At 40.5% G+C, this 19,330-nt stretch overlaps 1 protein-coding gene across 1 annotated transcript in view; it reads right to left on the bottom strand.

The window, feature by feature from the left end:
* EPS8L2 (EPS8 signaling adaptor L2) overlaps nt 1-19,330 on the bottom strand; it is a 153,261-nt gene that overhangs the window by 58,563 nt on the left and 75,368 nt on the right. Inside the window, exons 2-3 of the mRNA XM_075187826.1 lie at nt 12,360-12,414; nt 10,180-10,217 (exon numbers count right to left, since the gene is read on the bottom strand). Coding sequence (XP_075043927.1) covers nt 10,180-10,217; nt 12,360-12,403 — 82 coding nt within the window. The 5' untranslated portion in view covers nt 12,404-12,414. The remainder of the gene's footprint in view (nt 1-10,179; nt 10,218-12,359; nt 12,415-19,330) is intronic.

Below are 19,330 nucleotides of genomic sequence, written 5' to 3'. Positions count from 1 at the left end.
ATAGATAGATAGATAGATAGATAGATAGATAGATAGATAGATAGATAGATAGATAGATATGGCACACTTGGGCCCAAGGTTAGAGTATAATTTTTGCTTAGTTACTTGTTCACCAGCTTTTATAAATGTTCTCCATAGTGTCTGTATACAGCACATGTGTCAAGGTAAAAACGCTGCTGTTATTTGCAGTCTTGGTTTCTTCTATGGTAGTGATTACTGAGCCTGTTCAGTAGAAATAAAAACCAGCCTTTGCCCTGTGAAGGGGAAGGTAAGGCTGTTTTAAAGGCACTCTAAACATAAAGTAATGAGGAGGACATGAAGAGACTTATTAACTATTTGACATATTAACCCTTTTCTAATCTTATTTAAGGTACCACTCACATGTAGGTCTAGAATCAGAACTAGTATATAATAATAATATATATAATTTACAAATAACTTCTATAACTGTAAGACTATTGAATGACACAGACAGACGTCACCCAGAGCCAGGTTTGCAGAAGACAATTGTAATACACAAGCTGTATACTTTTTTTTACTTGTAGGTTTGTGACCTTTACAAGATGACTTTTCATATCATTAAATATTAAAAAAATATGCTTCAATGAATAATGAATTATCAAAAATAGGTCTTCTATAGCTTTCATTATAATATGTTTATAGCTCGGAGGAGAGTGATTGAAAATATGTGTAAAGAAAACAGATGGAAACATTTTTGAACCAATTCTGTTATATGTTCCTAACACAGGGACAGCCCCTCGGGCATGGAGGAAAAGGTTGCACCTATTTGGCTTAAACTCAGTGTTTCGCTTTTGTCACCTGACAAAATACCAATAAAATATTACTTTCCAAATAACATTACTCCAGCTGCACATATGCTGTGCTGAGGACAGGTGTGTGCTCCCAGAGGATGTATTATTTGGGTGCAGTTACCTGCTTGTAGCCAGGGATGCAGATATTAAATTTGTGCACTTGCTAATGCCCTCTCTTAAGATATACTGGACATATTCTTAATTTTAGGGCATACAGGGTTAAATGGTAATGCTTAAATTGTTTCAGTAATAAGAATGTGCACCGTGAGAAATGTTGCCTTGGACAATATTGGGATGGGTACGGCCAACCAAACAAGCATCGATTTAGGAAAAATATTGTTTCGACCCTCATCAGCATAAATGTGAATCATCAACCAATCGGGACACAGGACAGGCACTTTTCAAAAACATGTAATTTGGTTTGATACCAGAATTACAGGATTTATCCAATTTAATATCCTAGTAGATATTAGGTCAGAAATTGAGTCATTAGCTAGACTACTTCCCCTGACAATGTGTATTTATTCTAACAGCATAATGATTCCTCTGAATTTTGAATTTGTCAAATTGTTTAGGTCACACCCGAGGCTGATTCAGGCACAAATGCTAATCATTTATTTGGGCATATTTAATTATGATTCGCGGCCGCAAGGGTCCCGGGACCGCAACATCATGGATTTCTGTGCACACCTCATAGGGGTGTGCACAGAAATCCGTGATGTTGCGCTACTGTAATGACGCTTTATAGGCGCAGCTTGGGCGTAATTGCGACCGCAAATTGTAATTGAATACCCCCCATTGTGTTTAATGTCTTGCACATCATCAAGTAGATTCTTACATCTCTACATACATAGTTAGGCATGTACTGTATCCCCATTTATCAAATAAAGTATTCACTATTATATATTCAGCATATTAATAGGTACATTGAAATGAGCAATGCTCTTCTTAAGAATATATATATATTTACAGAAAGGCTAAGATTTAAGTAGATCTCAAAACACATCTACTGTGTTGCACACTTCTCCCACTGAAGCTTAAGGGGGGTATTCAATTGTTAGCGTTAACGCTCTCAAACAAGCGCTCAAAAAATCTTAGCGTTAATACGGTAATTACTCGCGGAATTTCAGCTCGCCGCTGAAATTCCGCGAGTAAACTACCGTATTAACGCTTTTCGCGCGCAATATTACCGTATAAACGGTAATATTTTTTGAGCGCTCGTTTTTTTTTCCGTTAACGCTAACAATTGAATACCCCCCTAATAGTCTTAATATATCTTTGATGGCAGATCCTGCCCATTATCATTATAATTCCATGTAAGTGAGAGTTAAGAGATGAGATTAAGAAATGCGCAAGACCATCAAGTTCAATCTTTTGTATATTTTAGATGTGTTGATCCAAAGGAAGGCAGCCCCCCTCCCCCACAAGCATCTGCCATTGTAACCTCACAGGGGGGGGGGGTAGGATCTCCCCCATCCTGGCATCTACAGTAGTAATAAGATTGTACACTACAGATAATTAAGAAGTCCAGGAATAGGGGAGGAGGACACTGTTAAGAATCCCAGATCTCCCCCATCCTGACTTTAATAAACTCAGGGTCACCCTCATTTGAAAGAAGGGAGTAGTTATAGTTTGGTGATCACTTGTGATCATCAGACAATAACACCATACATTACAGAAAATATTAATCAGACCAGGGATCGGGGTGTTGTAATGCCCAGATCCCATCCATCCTGGCTCCAAGTAACTATTGGGACCACTCATTTGAAAAAGTATATTTCCGTCTTTCAAATGATGTTCGCCCTTAATAGTTATTAGTTATTGCCTGGTGACCACCAGACAATGAAACCTACACTACAGAGAACGTTAAGAAGTTGGGGAAGTGGGAGGGTACAAGGCCCAGATCTTCCACCTCATGGCTTCAATAAACTTAGTTACCCTGTTTTGATGTGATAGGTCGTCTAGTTTTCAAAATGGGATGTTTTTTCAGACTACCTACATTATTCCTACACACTTATACCCATATTATTCCTACACACTTTATGCATTTCATTCAAGAAAATGATAGCTAGCAAGAAATGCATTATTATTTTCATATGTACTGCCCCCTCTGGCGTTGTTATTCACACCTGCCGGTGACTGAATGTGTGTTCCGGCACTGGGACCCAGAGGAGACAAAGGATGGTGTGAGCTGAGAGAGTGGGAGCCAGGGGCCCGGGATGAAGGGGAGAAGCTCCTGGGAATCGCCAGGAAAACTTGGGGGCAGTTCCATGGCCTATTGTAAGTGCATCATGGCCGAGAGATTTTTAGTTAAAGATTTGAGAAATGACCTCAGAATGTGGTTGTATATTAGAGAGGCATAGTATCTGAGTGAGTGAACCCAGAGACTGAGAGCAGGGAGGCCAAACATGTGAGTGTTACCCTTTCAGAGGAGGAGTGAGCAGCTATTTGCTTATTACCCCTCCAGCTGAACTCACTAGCGTTGCCACCACAAATTATACCTTGACTTTGGCATTGTTTATCATTGTATATTTTTGCATCTGCCCTCCAGTATGTTGTGGTTGCATGACCACAACCTTACTCTACTCAGCCTACGTGTGCCCGCCTCCATTGTGCCCATCCAGGTGATAGGGCAAACCAACAATATGCAGTAATCTAGCTATGTACATATGCGCACACAATTTTGCGTATTTCAGTACAGCGTATTCTAGACAAAAGATATATTCACATGTTCAATTCCAAATGAGCGCCAATATCTCTCACTCCTTTTTTTTATATAGGAGTTAATTTCGATATAACTCCCCATCTAGTTGATTATTTTACAACTAGAGAAAGGTCAGTTGATCAGTCTGGTTTCTCTGGCTGAACCAAAAATCAGTATCACAATCTATACCTGAGTTATTAAAATCTCCCATAATGAGGTCTGAACTTTGTTGTCCTTTGTAGTTGCAATAGTAAATCAGTTTCAGTACATTCTGCTTGGTGACTCATAACTCCTATCACTGTACTTGTTGTCATGTATATCTCTAAATTGACACCTTCCTCACTGCTATCTTCCCACAAGATTTAATTATCATTCTATATATAGGCAAGCCCCTCCCCATATCCTATTTTTTTGTCCTTTCTAAACATGTGATAGGCTTCCACAATCCACTACCCAATGAGCCCCAGATGGCCATGTCTTAAATATACCCATGTATATCCTCCAACAGTATTCAATTCTAGTTTCCCTATTTTGTTTGGAAGACTCCTGCCATTTGTTACAATACATTTATTATTGTTTTCAACTAATTTTTTTAAGTACCTCCTTGTACCACTACTGATCCAACTCCCAATTCCTCACCCATTTCTCTTCTCTAGGACCTGTTCTCTGCATCCACTATCTTATTCACTGTTTGTATCTTGAATTCCCCAAGCTCCAGTCTTCCCCAGCTTTCTAACCAGCGTTTCCCTAGCACAGCTCAATCTTCCATCACATTTGAGATGTAGCCTATTCCTACTGTAGAGTCTGAAGCCATTAGTGACATTGGCCCAAACCACCATGAACCCAAAACCCAAGTACACCAACTTTTCAGCCTTCCTAAGCTTCCCATTGTTTTTATGGTGTAGTACATGGCACAGGTACCAGTTCAGAAGATATTACTTTATCTTATGCTACCAGCTTAACTACCTGGAATCGTTGGATCTTCCACCTCTCCCTTACTTTGGTACTTATATGCACCAAGACTGCTGGATCTTACCCAGCCCCACATAAAATATATCTGCTCAATCTGCAATATGCCAAACCTGAGCACCCAGGAGGCAGCAAATCTGCCATTCACAAGCTTTGTGATATATTACTCTAAGCCCCCTAAAGGGTGAGGAATCCAAGAAAAATGGCCCTATCGTGGTAGATTTAGGCAGGAATTAGTTTATTTTAAAGTTTTTAAGTCAACAATATGGTTTTAATTGTTCAAACCAGTTTCTTTCTATATAGAACCCACATAAAAATATATCCAGAGTCTGAGAAAGTGTCTATCCTTCATTGAAGACAGTGGAGACAGTAATGTTGTAGTCTGCAGCAACAATCAGCCTGTCAATGCACTTGGGACTTGTAACTTTGATAATACATTGCCTTATTCATGTCATTAGTTCCTAGTGAGTTTTGTGCCTCATGCTTCAGTGATGTAAGATGTTGATTCAACTCACAAAATGGCTACCTTCACTGTGTCTAGGTGACGACTCAACTCACAAAATGGCTACCTTCACTGTCTCTAGGTGATGACTTAACTCACAAAATGGCTACCTTCACTGTCTCTAGGTGACGACTCAACTCACAAAATGGCTACCTTCACTGTGTCTAGGTGACGACTCAACTCACAAAATGGCTACCGTCACTGTCTCTAGGTGACGACTCAACTCACAAAATAGCTACCTTCACCGTGTCTAGGTGACGACTCAACTCACAAAATAGCTACCTTCACCGTGTCTAGGTGACGACTCAACTCACAAAATAGCTACCTTCACTGTGTCTAGGTGATGACTCAACTCACAAAAGGCTACCTTCACTGTGTCTAGGTGACGACTCAACTCACAAAATGGCTACCTTCACTGTGTCTAGGTGACGACTCAACTCACAAAATAGCTACCTTCACTGTGTCTAGGTGACAACACAACTCACAAAAGGGCTACCTTCACTGTCTCTAGGTGACCACTCAACTCACAAAATGGCTACCTTCACTGTGTCTAGGTGACGACTCAACTCACAAAATGGCTACCGTCACTGTCTCTATGTGACGACTCAACTCACAAAATAGTTACCTTCACTGTGTCTAGGTGACGACTCAACTCACAAAATGGCTACCTTCACTGTGTCTAGGTGACAACACAACTCACAAAATGGCTACCTTCACTGTGTCTAGGTGACGACTCAACTCACAAAATAGCTACCTTCACTGTGTCTAGGTGACCACTCAACTCACAAAATGGCTACCTTCACTGTGTCTAGGTGACGACTCAACTCACAAAATGGCTACCGTCACTGTCTCTAGGTGACGACTCAACTCACAAAATGGCTACCTTCACTGTGTCTAGGTGACGACTCAACTCACAAAATGGCTACCTTCACTGTGTCCTGGTGACAAGTCTACTTGAAAAGTAGTGCACAGCAAACAAGCCTTGATACAATACTGACAATCCTGTTAGCATACATCAAAGATGTTATTTAACCAAGCAATATTTTAAGAGAAAACCTGACAACTTCATTCAGTTGGAGGATGTGGTACTAAAGGTGTATGTGGATGGACTTTTGAAGTGACATTTACACTTTTCTACAGTGAAATTTCTATATTTTTTCCCACGTCTCGGTGCATCACTTTGCAGAGGCTGCTTCCAAGTGCAGAGAGGAGGTGCACACCTTGATGTGCGCTAGGCGGACTATCGAGACACACACCCATTCAAAACTAAAGTGTTTTGTGGTGTGTATGGTTACTGAATATCAAAGTGCTACGGAAATTTGTGGCGCTTTACAAATAAACAATGATGATGATGACCTTCAGTGTGTGCATTGAATTCACTGACTGGTTTCTAGACTATTTTCTATTTGTTTATACTTTATAGTGTAATTTAAGGGAGATTATAAGTAATGCAGACTAATGGTGTGATCAAGCATCTGCCAATAGGAGAGCTCATCTAGTTACTAGCATCTAACCACATTCCATTTCCATAGTTAGGGGGCAGCATGGTGGCTCAGTGGTTAGTACTTCTGCCTCACAACACTGGGATCATGAGTTTGATTCCCGACCATGGCCTTATCTGTGTGGAGTTTGTATGTTCTCCCCGTGTTTGCGTGGGTTAGCTCCGGGTGCTCCGGTTTCCTCCCACAAGCCAAAAATATAATGGTAGGTTAATTGGCTTGTATCAAAATTGACCCTAGTCTCTCTCTGTCTGTGTGTGTTAGGGAATTTAGACTGTAAGCTCCAATGGGGCAGGGACTGATGTGAGTGAGTTCTCTGTACAACGCTGCAGAATGATGATGATTCCATTTCTATAGTAACACTAAATTGTTGGTCGGGTAGACTGACAATGTCCCCCTCATCTTTTAGAAATGCAGAATCATGCCTTTAGTTTCATACACTATAGCTCAATCCAGAGGCGGAACTAGCGATCGCTGGGCTCCGGTGCAGGGAGGAGGGAACTGGGACCTCAATCTGCCATGCAGCGGGCCCCAATATAATTATGGGCCCCGGTGCACAGCACCTGCCACACCAATGGTAGTTCCACCACTGGCTCAATCTATTAGGCAGTTTATTATACTGAGGTATTGCTGATGTAAGTAATGAAAATTGTGCATTACAATTTATTTGATGAATTTAAACTGAAAATAATTTTCCAATTAAAGCCTTAGCTACATGTACAAAATAGGGAATTCCAACCAAAGAAGACCATAAGAGAAAGTGAGAGTAGAAGGAGTTTACACTTGGATTGTACTCAAGATGCAAAGAAGGGTGTGATCATTACATATTGTATATAGCAGTAGAACCACATAGAAGGAGATTGCAGTAGTGAAACTACTGAATAGTGAGATAGATACTGATAAAGAGTTATGCACTTATGTTTGCAATAGCAATGGCTTTACCTTTTTCAAATGCCCTTACTAATGCTTGATTTTCAAAATGGGTAATGCAGGTTTAAGAATCTGGGGCCTGATTCATTAAGGATCATAACTTAAGAAACTTCTTATTTCAGTGTCCTGGACAAAACCATGTTACAATGCAAGGGGTGCAAATTAGTATTCTGTTTTGCACATACCGTATTTGCCGGCGTATAAGACGACTGGGCGTATAAGACGACCCCCAACATTTCCACTCAAAATACAGAGTTTGATATATACTCGCCGTATAAGACTACCCCCTGGAACAGACCCCGGGGAACAGATAATCCAAACAGAGTCCGTTCACAAATCTGGGAAGGGTGGGTAGTGGGTAGTGCACTTACCTTCCTCCCCAGGTTGGATGGTCTGGATGCCTCAGTCTGACTCTCGAATACCCAGGTCCTGTTCCTCTGTGACCTGTTGTACCGGTCTCAAGAAATCTGCACTTTTGCCTTGAAAACCTCCTGCAGTCCTGCCTGGAGACAAGGCTAGTAGCCGGGAAGGACGTTGGGATGTAAAAGTACTGCGAGCTGCACGTCCGTGCAGAGATCACTTCACGGCCGGAGATGGTAAGCGGAACCCGCTGGCGTGTTGATGCGGTTTCGCGCATGCGCATATAGGCTGGTCAGCGCTTCAGTCTCCGTTGATATGGAAGTATGGATAGTACCACGCTGATGACCCGCCGCGGCCGCACCGGGCAAGTATCGGATGTCTATCCCAACTGCTGTCCCAAGTGCACCCGGCGTATAAGACGACCCCCCAACTAGGAGGCATGTTTTTTAGGGCAAAAAAGTTGTCTTATTTGCCGGCAAATACGGTAAGTTCAATAATGACTGTTTTTTCATGTAGCACACAAATATCAACTTTAAATTTCAGTGTACAAATAAGCTATCAAGTATTTGTGTGCTACATGAAAAAACAGTCAGTATAAAACAGAATACTAATTTGCACCCCTTACATTGTAACGTGGTTTTGTCCAGGAGACTGAAATAAGAAGTTTCTTAAGTTATGATCCTTAATGAATCAGGCCCCTGAACCTTTATATAACTATACCCATAATAACATCCATACACAGATTTAATAGGTTATTAGGTGCTAAGTGACTTTATTTTTTTTATTATCCTGTCATGCTATTATGGTTTGATGGAAAACTATTAAAGCAATGTATAGCCTATATATAAATGATGGGTGGTCTCATGATTGGGGTCTGCATGTAGAGTAGCCACCAGACATTGGAATCTGTCTTCTATAGTAGCTACCAGTGGCAGGCGTCTGTATTTCTGTAGTAGCCAGTGGACAGTAGGGTCTGTATTGTATAGTAGCCACCAGAGGTCTCAGTTTGTGGTCTGTATTGTTGCAACCAGGTTGGGCGTCTGCATTTTACAGTGTTCAGCAATTGGCACTGTATTGTATACAGTTTAGAGAATAGATTAAGTTCTGCAATATTCAAAATGAGAATTGTATTTGATAAAGGTCAGTGCAATGCTCTCTGTATTTCAAATTAATCACTAAAATGCTCTCTGTATTGTATATTTATCACTAGAATGGAATATGCATTGTATACTGGTCAGTTGGACCTGCGTAATATTTGATTATAGCTTTTGGAAATAACAATTAGTCACGTGCATTTCCACGTACAGTAGATATCGCACAAATATCACCAGAATATCTTGTCCGTGCCCATTGTTTTTGCTGTAGCGCAAATCTAGACCCCAATAAAGTCTCTGACTTACAGCCTCCCAGGTCTATATGTTACACTTCAATATAATTTTCAGGAACACTTTGCGAAGAGGCAGAGGCTTATATGCATTTTTCCAGTGATAGGGCTTTCCTTTGTTTCACCCCATACATAATAAAGGGTTACCACTAGTGGTAACACTGTTATTGCAGGCTATAACCCTAACGGCGATAAGAATCGATGGCTATCCATCAGTTGCTCCGTTGATATTTTTTGGTAAATTACAGCAATAACTAATTTTTAGCCTTATCACCATGATCTGAAGAATGATATACATAATCCAACATTTTAGATGACCATATGGCAATACATTAACATAACAATACATTTATAAATACAAGCACAGTCTAGTGACCCACACACCACCAACAAAGTCACAAACACATCAATACACAATATACACAAAGGAAGAGGTGTATATAATAAGATCTATGTAAAAGGCCCTTAGGAGGCCCAGTGCCTGATTTAGACTTAAAATGAGACTTTGTGTACATGCAAAAGTGCTTCTGTAAACCCTTCAATCTTAAAATGCACTCAACAAAGATGCCTCCGTTGTCATCATCATCAACCCGGAAACTTGTACTAGGCCTATGGGATGCAACTCTGAGAGTCCTAGTTGACTTGCTTCAACACCTTTATTATACTGAACTTACATGTGACCTGGCTCCTGAAGCTCAACTGGACGCAAATATTAGGAGCACTCAACTTAAAATGTAAGTTGTGAGTCACATTTTTACATTACAGAAATGGACTTCAGTCCAACTCTAAATCGGGTTCACAGTGGGAAAGTTTTCTGGTGCACAAAACATACTCAAGTCAACGATGGTGATCATAGTGTATGTGGTGTGATTTTATATAAATGGATATACAATGCACGAAAAAATAAAACAATTACATTGCACAAATTATTTATTATTATTAGTTATTAATAGTAATTTTTGCACAGAAGACATACTCTATATATGAACCAGTAAAACTTATATGTGCATGGAACTTACCAAATAGATCTTTTGCACTCATTTTGATTGGTCCTCCACTGAAAAGCAAACAAACAAGAAATTTACTTCACGCACATTAACTTTGGGTCACATGCCTTGTCTACTACAAAAGCCTAAACTGCAGGGATATCTGGTGGCCAAACTGAACGTCATAATTGCATTTGCAAGGTGTCACAGGTCACGTAATAACGCATGTGTCTAAAAGTACTGCTTTTATCTTTTTTACTCTGTTTCACTACATGGCCTTACTTCCTTGCTGATTAACTGAATATGCAGACAACCATCTTTGTAAAGATACAGAACTAAATAGCGATTATTGTTTACATTCATAGCCATGAATATGCATCATTACATGACCTATGATACCTCGCTGACATCATTATGATGTGCAGTTTAGCCCGTTTTTGTTTTACAATGACCCTTTGTAAAAATATAGCTTGATAAAGGGGCTACGTCATCTGAAACTTCCTTATAACCTGTATTGAAAAGGGAGGAATTAAAGTTATAAGAATTAACCCATAATATAACTAGGGTGAAATAAGCATAATCATGAGGGACTGCATTGTAAATACTGTATATGACATTAATTAATTTAGTAAGCTAGAGGGTAATGCAAATAAATTCAAAGCAATTCCTGCTCTCACAGGGTTAATGACCTAACTCAATGTGTAAACTGTGAGGCCAGAAATACTATCCTATTCTGTGGCTCTGCATTGTCACATTTAAGGGGAACTAACCAGATTCAAGGAACTCATGGAGTGAGCTATGTCCTTTTATAGTAGTGGTTTTTGACATCTAAAGAGACTATTGGGAACCATCTGAGCATGGGGGTCTTACACCAGGAGACATGGGCTGTGACCCTCATCATCATGTATTTATATAACGCCACTAATTCTGCAGCGCTGTGCAGAGAAGTCGCTCACATCAGTCCCTGCCCCATTGGAGCTTACAGTCTAAATTCCCTAACATACACACACACACACACACACACACACACACACAGACTAGTCAATTTTATAGCAGCCAATGAACCTACTAGACGGCTTGCTATATTTTATATAGGCAAACATAATTCTATTTCCAAAATACCACTTACAATCAATATTATTAGTGACCACAACATATTCATAAATAGTATGATGAAGGGAAGCCATTAAATAAAATAAAGCTGTCTGTCACACAGGGAATGAGAGGAAATGAGTATCAGTTCAACTAATACACGTGATCTATCTCTGTTTGGTATCTATAGATTTGTAAATTTGTACTAGATGCATTAATGATAAAATTGGGTCTGTGTGACACTCCCCAGAAAACATATTTTACATTTTAGGATTGGGTATTAATCAAGGAAGATGTAAATTGTGGTTGTAAAACTATGTCACAGGCCTGCCTTGGAGACCAACCCCTGTAAGAGGGGAAAGTGGAAAAGTGTCTTTAAAAAAGGAAACAATTTACAAGATATTGTCAATTGTTGGGAAATCAATCAACATTGATAAGCTGTCCATCTTCCAAGTCAATTTCCATTGGCGCAGATTATACAATGTTTTTGTATATTAAATCTGAAATTTAATAAGCACTGTCCTTATTGCTCTAAACAAATTCACTGCCTGTTTCAAAGAGGTTGATTGTTTGATTGTGTTAACCCTTTAAATACCACTGTGGGAAGTGTTAACTCCTTTAGCTACCAGAGCGCAATTTCGATGAATAAGTCATAAGCGTTCTACAGGCCTTATACGTAGATGGTGGCAGTTGCGGAGAGATGTGGAAGTGTGTGCCTTTGTTGGGGAAGGGACCACTTAAATTTGTAACCTGAGGGATAGGTGAGCGTAAGATTTAGGCTAGAATCCTGGGTGTCCCCTTACAGTAAACTTCCAAGTCATGAGTGTGCAGAGTGCAGTTTGTGACAGGCCAAGGTAGTTAGGAGAGGTTTCTTGACAAAATAGAGGTGATATATTGTTTGACTGTTTGATTATTAGCACATATATAGTAGGTGAATGATATTTCTGAATTCTGTATTGAATTATAAGTACTCAAAAGGTTCGTATCATAACAGTGCATATGAAAAAAAAACCTATGAGTGGTAAAAATAATTCCTAAAATAATGGTTGTAAACTTACTTAGACCTAAAAAAATACCTAACAGTGCAATGAACAACAAACAACATTTGTGACAGCCCTTACTTGGAGGATCCATGCTTGCTCCCAGTAGATCCTGACTGACTCATCGCTGCATCAGCTGCAAAAAAAAACACAAGTCATGTTATTTATGTGAGGCTGGTAGACAACACCCTGGTGAATTCATTAGCAACTCATTACCAGGTTTGTGTATGATATGATCACAACGTTTGTAAACATGATACCATATCTGTCCACCTGGCCTCCTGCATTATTGCAAAGCATTACATGTTCAAAAAACAAAAGTTATACTTCCAGCAATTTGTATGAGACCAAAACATAAATGGTGAAACAATTAAGTTTATATAATTAGTCATGCATACAAGTGTATATGGCAAGGATGTTCATGTGCCGAGCAATGTTGCGCTCCTACAAACACCGCAATTTTCTGCTTTCACATTTCTGCACAGTGTATAAAATCATTCTCAATCTTACAAAGCAGCTCTAAATGGCAGTCGCACTGAAGTTGGTACATTTTAACAGTTTTGCAAATGACCCATAGGGCTAGATTTACTAAGCTGCGGGTTTGAAAAAGTGGGGATGTTGCCTATAGCAACCAATCAGATTCTAGCTTTCATTTATTTAGTACCTTCTACAAAATGACAGCTAGAATCTGATTGGTTGCTATAGGCAACATCCCCACTTTTTCAAACCCGCAGCTTAGTAAATCTAGCCCATAATGTGTTTGGAAGTGGGCGGTGCAATCTTACCACTAGGTGTAATTAATTATTAATTAATTAGCGGGAGAGCTAAAGGACCACTCTAATAATTATTATAGTTGATAACTGCTCACTCTAACTCAGGATTGTGTGTTTTAGATGAGAAATAGTAATAATTACTTCTATAAAAGGTCACTAAACTAAAATAATTTTATAATATTCACAAATATATATGTGAGCACTTGCATACACTGAATAATTAGACTTGTTATCTCTCGCTATAAGCTTCTCTTCTCCATTTTAGGACTCAGACAGACTGATTACAATATTTTTCAATAGGCTTATTGACAGGAATCATAAGTAAGTGCCTCCTTTAGATGAAAACTGCATTTCAAATATCTTTAGTTGTGATCTTTTATATATATGAATGTTATTAGTATCTTATTTATATAAAGCAACTTGTATTTAGGATTAGTGGTATTTGCATCTAATGGTCCCCATACATGCAATTCTGCTGGACAATTAGGCCACATCTGACCATGAGTGTAATTATTGGCAGCACTAACTCACACTTGCCAACCTTAGCAAACTCAAGAGTCCAGTGCTGGTGGTTGGGCCAACTCAGACAGATACATTGTCGTGAAGTATTATTCAGGACCAGCAGCTGGAACTGGCCATGTACATGTTACCGCTAACAGCTGATGATCATAAGCTTGCAGAACTAGGTGTAGAGGTCTTCGACTACAGCAGCCGCCTATCCCGTAGAGCTCTTTGCGCTCACAGGTACTCAGATGCCCCCAGGTCTTAAACGCAGTGTCGTATAAGATTATGAATATCACGTTGAATAGGAAGTGAAGACAGGAGACAACAGTGGTCTGGAACAAGCTGGGGTCAAAGATCAGCAGCAGGCAGCGAGGTAAGGTACAGGCAAGGGTCAGGGCCGGCAGAAGACAAGGATATCCGAGTCACAAGCAAAAGGTCAGGGCCACCAGCAATGAATCAAAGTCCAGGAAAGGAGCCAAAGGTCATACACAATAAATCTATCCAGGTATCAGCACAACACACTGGAGCAGGTCAGCAACTGAACACTATAACTGGCAGTGAGGTTATGCCCTCCCTGCCTTAAATATATAGACGGGCCAATCAAAAACCAGAAGGCACAGCAGGAGGAATCAGCCTTAGGAGGCTATTAATTATTTTTAATACATTTGCGCACATGCCTGACTGCCCCTACTGCCAGGACGCAGCGGTTTGACAGCAGAGCATCCCGGCCGTTGCCAAAACCCGGAAGTGGCTTCCTGGTCGTCATGGAGAGCGAGTCGGGGGGCGGCTGGAGGTACCACCGTGTCTCATAACAGTACAGACCCCTTCACTTTTGATAAACCATATTGCTATATTTGCTCTTATCTAATTAACCATCATTGTTATCTAAATAGATTTGTAATCAAACTAAACTGGTTACCCAATAACTTGACAGTGACTTTCTCATCATGCCATTTCGTTTTACTGCTCTTATCTAATGAAAACCAATATAATCAGGAGTGTCACTGCATTATCATGACAACACACCTGCCTAAGCATGTCAGTAGTATGGAGACACACCTATTCCCCAATACATGTCATTTTCCATTACTCAGAAACGTGATCATACGTGAGTGTCCATTTTCTGTGTTTAATCCTTTTTATTTTTATAGAAACTATTGCACAATATCTTTGTAGATCATTTTTACTCATTGTTTTGTAAGTAAAGCGTTGTGAATTTCTTCTCCATATTAAACAACATTTAATAAATGTATGTCTCTGTGTTCTATCCCACCCACATGCCAGTATTTTCTTGGCATTAGAAATGCTACATAGTTGAAACAGGGGATGTCAATTGGTTTATTATAACTCTGATTAAAGCAAGTTGTCAGAGATTATAAAGCAGGGAGATACCGAAGGCTTCCTGAGTGTCAGCTCTTGAAACAAACCTTGGCGGTGGCATGATTGGAAAGGCAGGAAGTAGCGTGTAAGGTAGACAGGCGACATTTAATATTTTTTTTGACAGACAAGGTGGCTGTTTTTGATGAACCCTTTGTCCCACACACATCATGCAGGTTCAGGTGAGTGCTCAATCCTAACATTTGTTAATTGCTAAATTTCAGTGATTTTCTCATCACACCATCTTTCTTGCTGCTGTTATCTAAGAAAACCTATATAATCAGGAATGTCACTGCAATATCATCAAAATACACCTGCATAAGCATGTCAGTTGTATGGGGGCACACCTAATCTCTAATACTATTACTCTTAGACTGCTGACTCATTATGGAAAGCAGCCAGTGGGCTTAATGGAACATCAATTCATCCTCTCAGGAGATGAAAGCTACAAAGTCAATGTACCATTATCTGATCTGCCATCTGTGGTCCACCACTGGTTGTATCTTGTCCAGTGGTGGAACTACAATTGGTGCAGCATGTGCAGTGCACCGGGGTCCATGGAGATAATGGGACCTGCTGCATGGCAGATGCAGAAAGTCTGGGGCCCTGGTTCCCACCTCCCTGCTCTAGGGCACACAGCTCGCTAGTTCCGCCTCTGATCTTGTCATCTATACTTCACAGCACCAGTCATTGGATAAGCCGCACTCTCAAGCAATGGGCTGTACTCTAAATGGGTGTACCCCCAATTAGTCCTAAAATGAGCCTCTTTGTCCTTGGTCTAGCAGGTAAGAGGCATAAGTTATTAGACAGTTACTGTCAACTTTGTTCATGTTGCCCAAAGTCATTATTGCTAGGAAGTGGATGGGACCTGAGATGCCGAATATCTGAGACTGGATCAGCCTAGTTAGTTGGATAAAGAATGATTTGAGATCATGAAAGCTGCGAGATTGAGATCGCTCGCTATGATCTGTGCAGGGCAGACACCCAGTCAGTCTTCATGCCTTTTCCTTTGTGTATATCAAATGCTATTTATGACACTTGTTAATTGCTCTTGCCCTTGCGTGGGTTTAATTTGCTTGTTTCTCAGAAAAAGTAGCAAGAAAACCAATAAACCTTGTTTGATTTAGACTAAAAAGCAGGGGGCTGTGTGCCAAGGTAAGGTAGACAGCAGCCTGAGAACAACAAGCAACCTGACAATGCAGTTTGTATAGAAGATAGTGGTGGACCATACTAGGTTGATTAGAATGGTTGTCTAGAATGAAGCTCTGGTGAAACCCAAGGAAAATGGACTTGCGGCAAAGGGGGAAAATGAAGACCCTTGTTACCGATGGAGCCTTCTGGCCTTGAGGTTCAGGGATAAACGGCCTGAACACAACACCCTAGTGGACTTGCTTGAGGTCCTTTACAAAGTGTGGTTGATGTGCACTGCAAAACGTCTTGGTTTTGCACCGCTGTTCCTGGATGGCCTGCCCAGCGCACATCAATGTGCACCTAGGTGTGCAAACAACAGAAGTGCACTGTGCAAGAGTGCAAAAGTCACATCGTAATCCAAACTCCTACTCCTTTTATACCACCCCTTTCATTACAATAAATTACTCTTTTTTCCATCTAAAATGAAACTGCTCAGGTTAGCCTTATTTATGACTTACATAATCAGAGTGAGGAGACCTGGGAAATGACCTTATTACATATAGTAATTGTGTGTCTTGTACTTTTTATCGCATTGCTTGGAATGTGCCTAGAACAGGGGCGAATCCAGAAGTTAATTGTACCGGGGGCGATTTAGGGGGGGGCGATTTAGCCCCGCCCCCTTTTTGACACCTAAGGCTGCTGACGGCTGCACACTATGTGCAGATCCGTTCAGCAGAGAGAGTTAGGGAGAGAGTCCTGCCCGGCTGCTCTTATTGTGTCAATCAGAGCAGTTGGGCAGGACTCTCTCCCTAACTCTCTCTGCTGATTGGATCTGCACATAGTGTGCAGCCGCCGGCAGTAAGCCCCCGATCGCCGCCCCCCTGGATCCGCCACTGGCCTAGAAATATGTTCTTCTGCTGAATTGCTTCATGGAGCGCAAAACGGGTCCTTTAAAAGTATGAGAGTAGACCTGAAGACCACCACTTTAGAGCTAATGTAAAACTGAAGTCCTTTTTTGGAGTGGAAGTGGCCATGTGCCTTTCCACATGGCAAGGAATTCCCCTAACAATGCAACCACTCCACTCTTTTACCTCATTTCAATAATCTCACAAAAGGAAATTTCATTTCTGCATTGCATCAGTGTGTCTACTCTTCCCAATTCATCCTCTCTGCCTGTGCAAACTAACGCTAACCGCAAATGCCAGATTGCTCTATAAAACCGAGGTACACTTATGCAAATTGAAATGCATAGCCGGTCTAAATTCCCTAGAGGATTTACTCTAGGGAAATGACTTCCTTAATGTTTTGCAATTTTAAAAATCTAAAACATTTGTTCCAAACTCCAGTTTTTCTAACATTGCTAATATTGATAAGCAAAGCTACTTCTGGTGCAGAATGGTGCTATTAAAACACTAGTACATTAGCCCCTATAAAGGGACTTATATATACTCTAAAAGCCGAGATTTTTCTGCTTCTCCATCGCCTTCCTAATGAATTCAATTGACAGTTCCGGTAACTTTACACTTTCCCTCATTCCTGGTCACTGCCGGTTGTGCAACACAGGAATACGTTCAGGAATAATTCCCTGACCGCTTATGAACGTGTATTCAGTAGTTGTTATCTAAGGTCTCACCTCTACCTTTGCTGGGGGATGGAAACTTGCAGTGCAGGTAAACTCAGGTCCAATGTTTCATGTGAATAGATGGGAAGCTACACGCTCCAGATTTTAGACATTGTAAATCTTCCTGCCATGTGCCGCATATTTCATGTCAATAAATCTCTCTATTGTAAATAACTCCAGTTGTACCATTATTTCTTCCATTTTTTCCAACTGTTTTGTTTCTACAACAGTTAAATATTACTAATATTGTTTACTTATATAGCACCCCCATATTTATGCAGCGCTGTACAGAGAATATTTAGTTATTCATATTAGTCATTGGCCCATTTTAGCTTACAGTCTAAATTGCCTACAACACAAACACAAACTAGGGTCAGTCTGTCAAATGCCAATTACCCTATCATCATCATCATCATTTATTTATATAGCGCCACTAATTCCGCAGCGCTGTACAGAGAACTCACTCACATCAGTCCCTGCCCCATTGGAGCTTACAGTCTAAATTCCCTAACATACACACACACACACACACACACACACACACAGAGGGAGACAGACAGAGAGGGAGAGACTAGGGTCATTTTGATAGCAGCCAATTAACCTACCAGTATGTTTTGGGAGGAAACCGGAGCACCCGGAGGAAACCCACGCAAACACAGGGAGAACATACAAAATCCACACAGATAAGGCCATGGTCGGGAATTGAACTCATGACCCCAGTGCTGTGAGGCAGAAGTGCTAACCACTAGGCCATTGTGCTGCCCACCCTATAAACATGTTTTGGACTATGGGGAAAAACAGAGAAGCCAGAGGAAACCCACGCAACATGGGGAGAACATACATACTCCACATTGATAGGGCCTGGGTTGAAATCAAACCTATGTTCCCAGTGCTGTGAGGCAGCAACGCTAACCACTGTGCCACCCATTACTCCACATGTACAATCCTGTCATCACATACTATACCATGGTAAGGCCTATTGTACCTGTCACCACCATCAGAGTCCACATGATGATAAAATAAATATGTGTGACATTATATAATGTTCTGCTTTTATACTTCTCTGGCATATCATACACGTTCCTGTGTCATCCTGTAATCCCATGTTCCTGTATATGTCATTCACTATTTTGCCCTTGTGTTATGATCAATGGTGTAAGTTGACTCATATTTACCCTAATGAAAAACATCACATTTATTATTTCCGCAACAACCTAACATCCCCTCTGAATATTTGTTTCAATTTCAAAATAAATAAAAATCAAATTTAAAGGCAATGTCCATTTTTCATTAGTTTTGATAAAACATTCATTCTAACATATTTATTTAAAAAGAAAACCATTAATATAATTGATACCTTTAATGTTTCAGATACTCCTGGGTAATTTGTGGTTGGTGCCCATAGACAACCAGCAACGCTGGTGTACAGAAAAGGTCATACGATTGCTGTTCCCTTCGCATCATCATATCTGACGTCAGGGAAGCCTAATGTCAGTTTGAGTTCCCTGACATCAGATGAATGACGCAGAGAATTGGACTCAAACTGTTATTGTAAATAATATTTGTGCTGGCAGTGTGAATCACTTGACGTCAGAGGTGTCAAGTAGGGAATGGTAGCTTCCTGCAACTTGATAATGAAAGAAAGT

The sequence above is a fragment of the Mixophyes fleayi genome, chromosome 10 (assembly GCF_038048845.1).
Source record: "Mixophyes fleayi isolate aMixFle1 chromosome 10, aMixFle1.hap1, whole genome shotgun sequence".
Classification (NCBI taxonomy): Eukaryota; Metazoa; Chordata; class Amphibia; order Anura; family Limnodynastidae; genus Mixophyes; species Mixophyes fleayi.
Note: the sequence above shows the minus strand (reverse complement) of the source record. Positions and strands in the feature narration are given on the sequence as shown.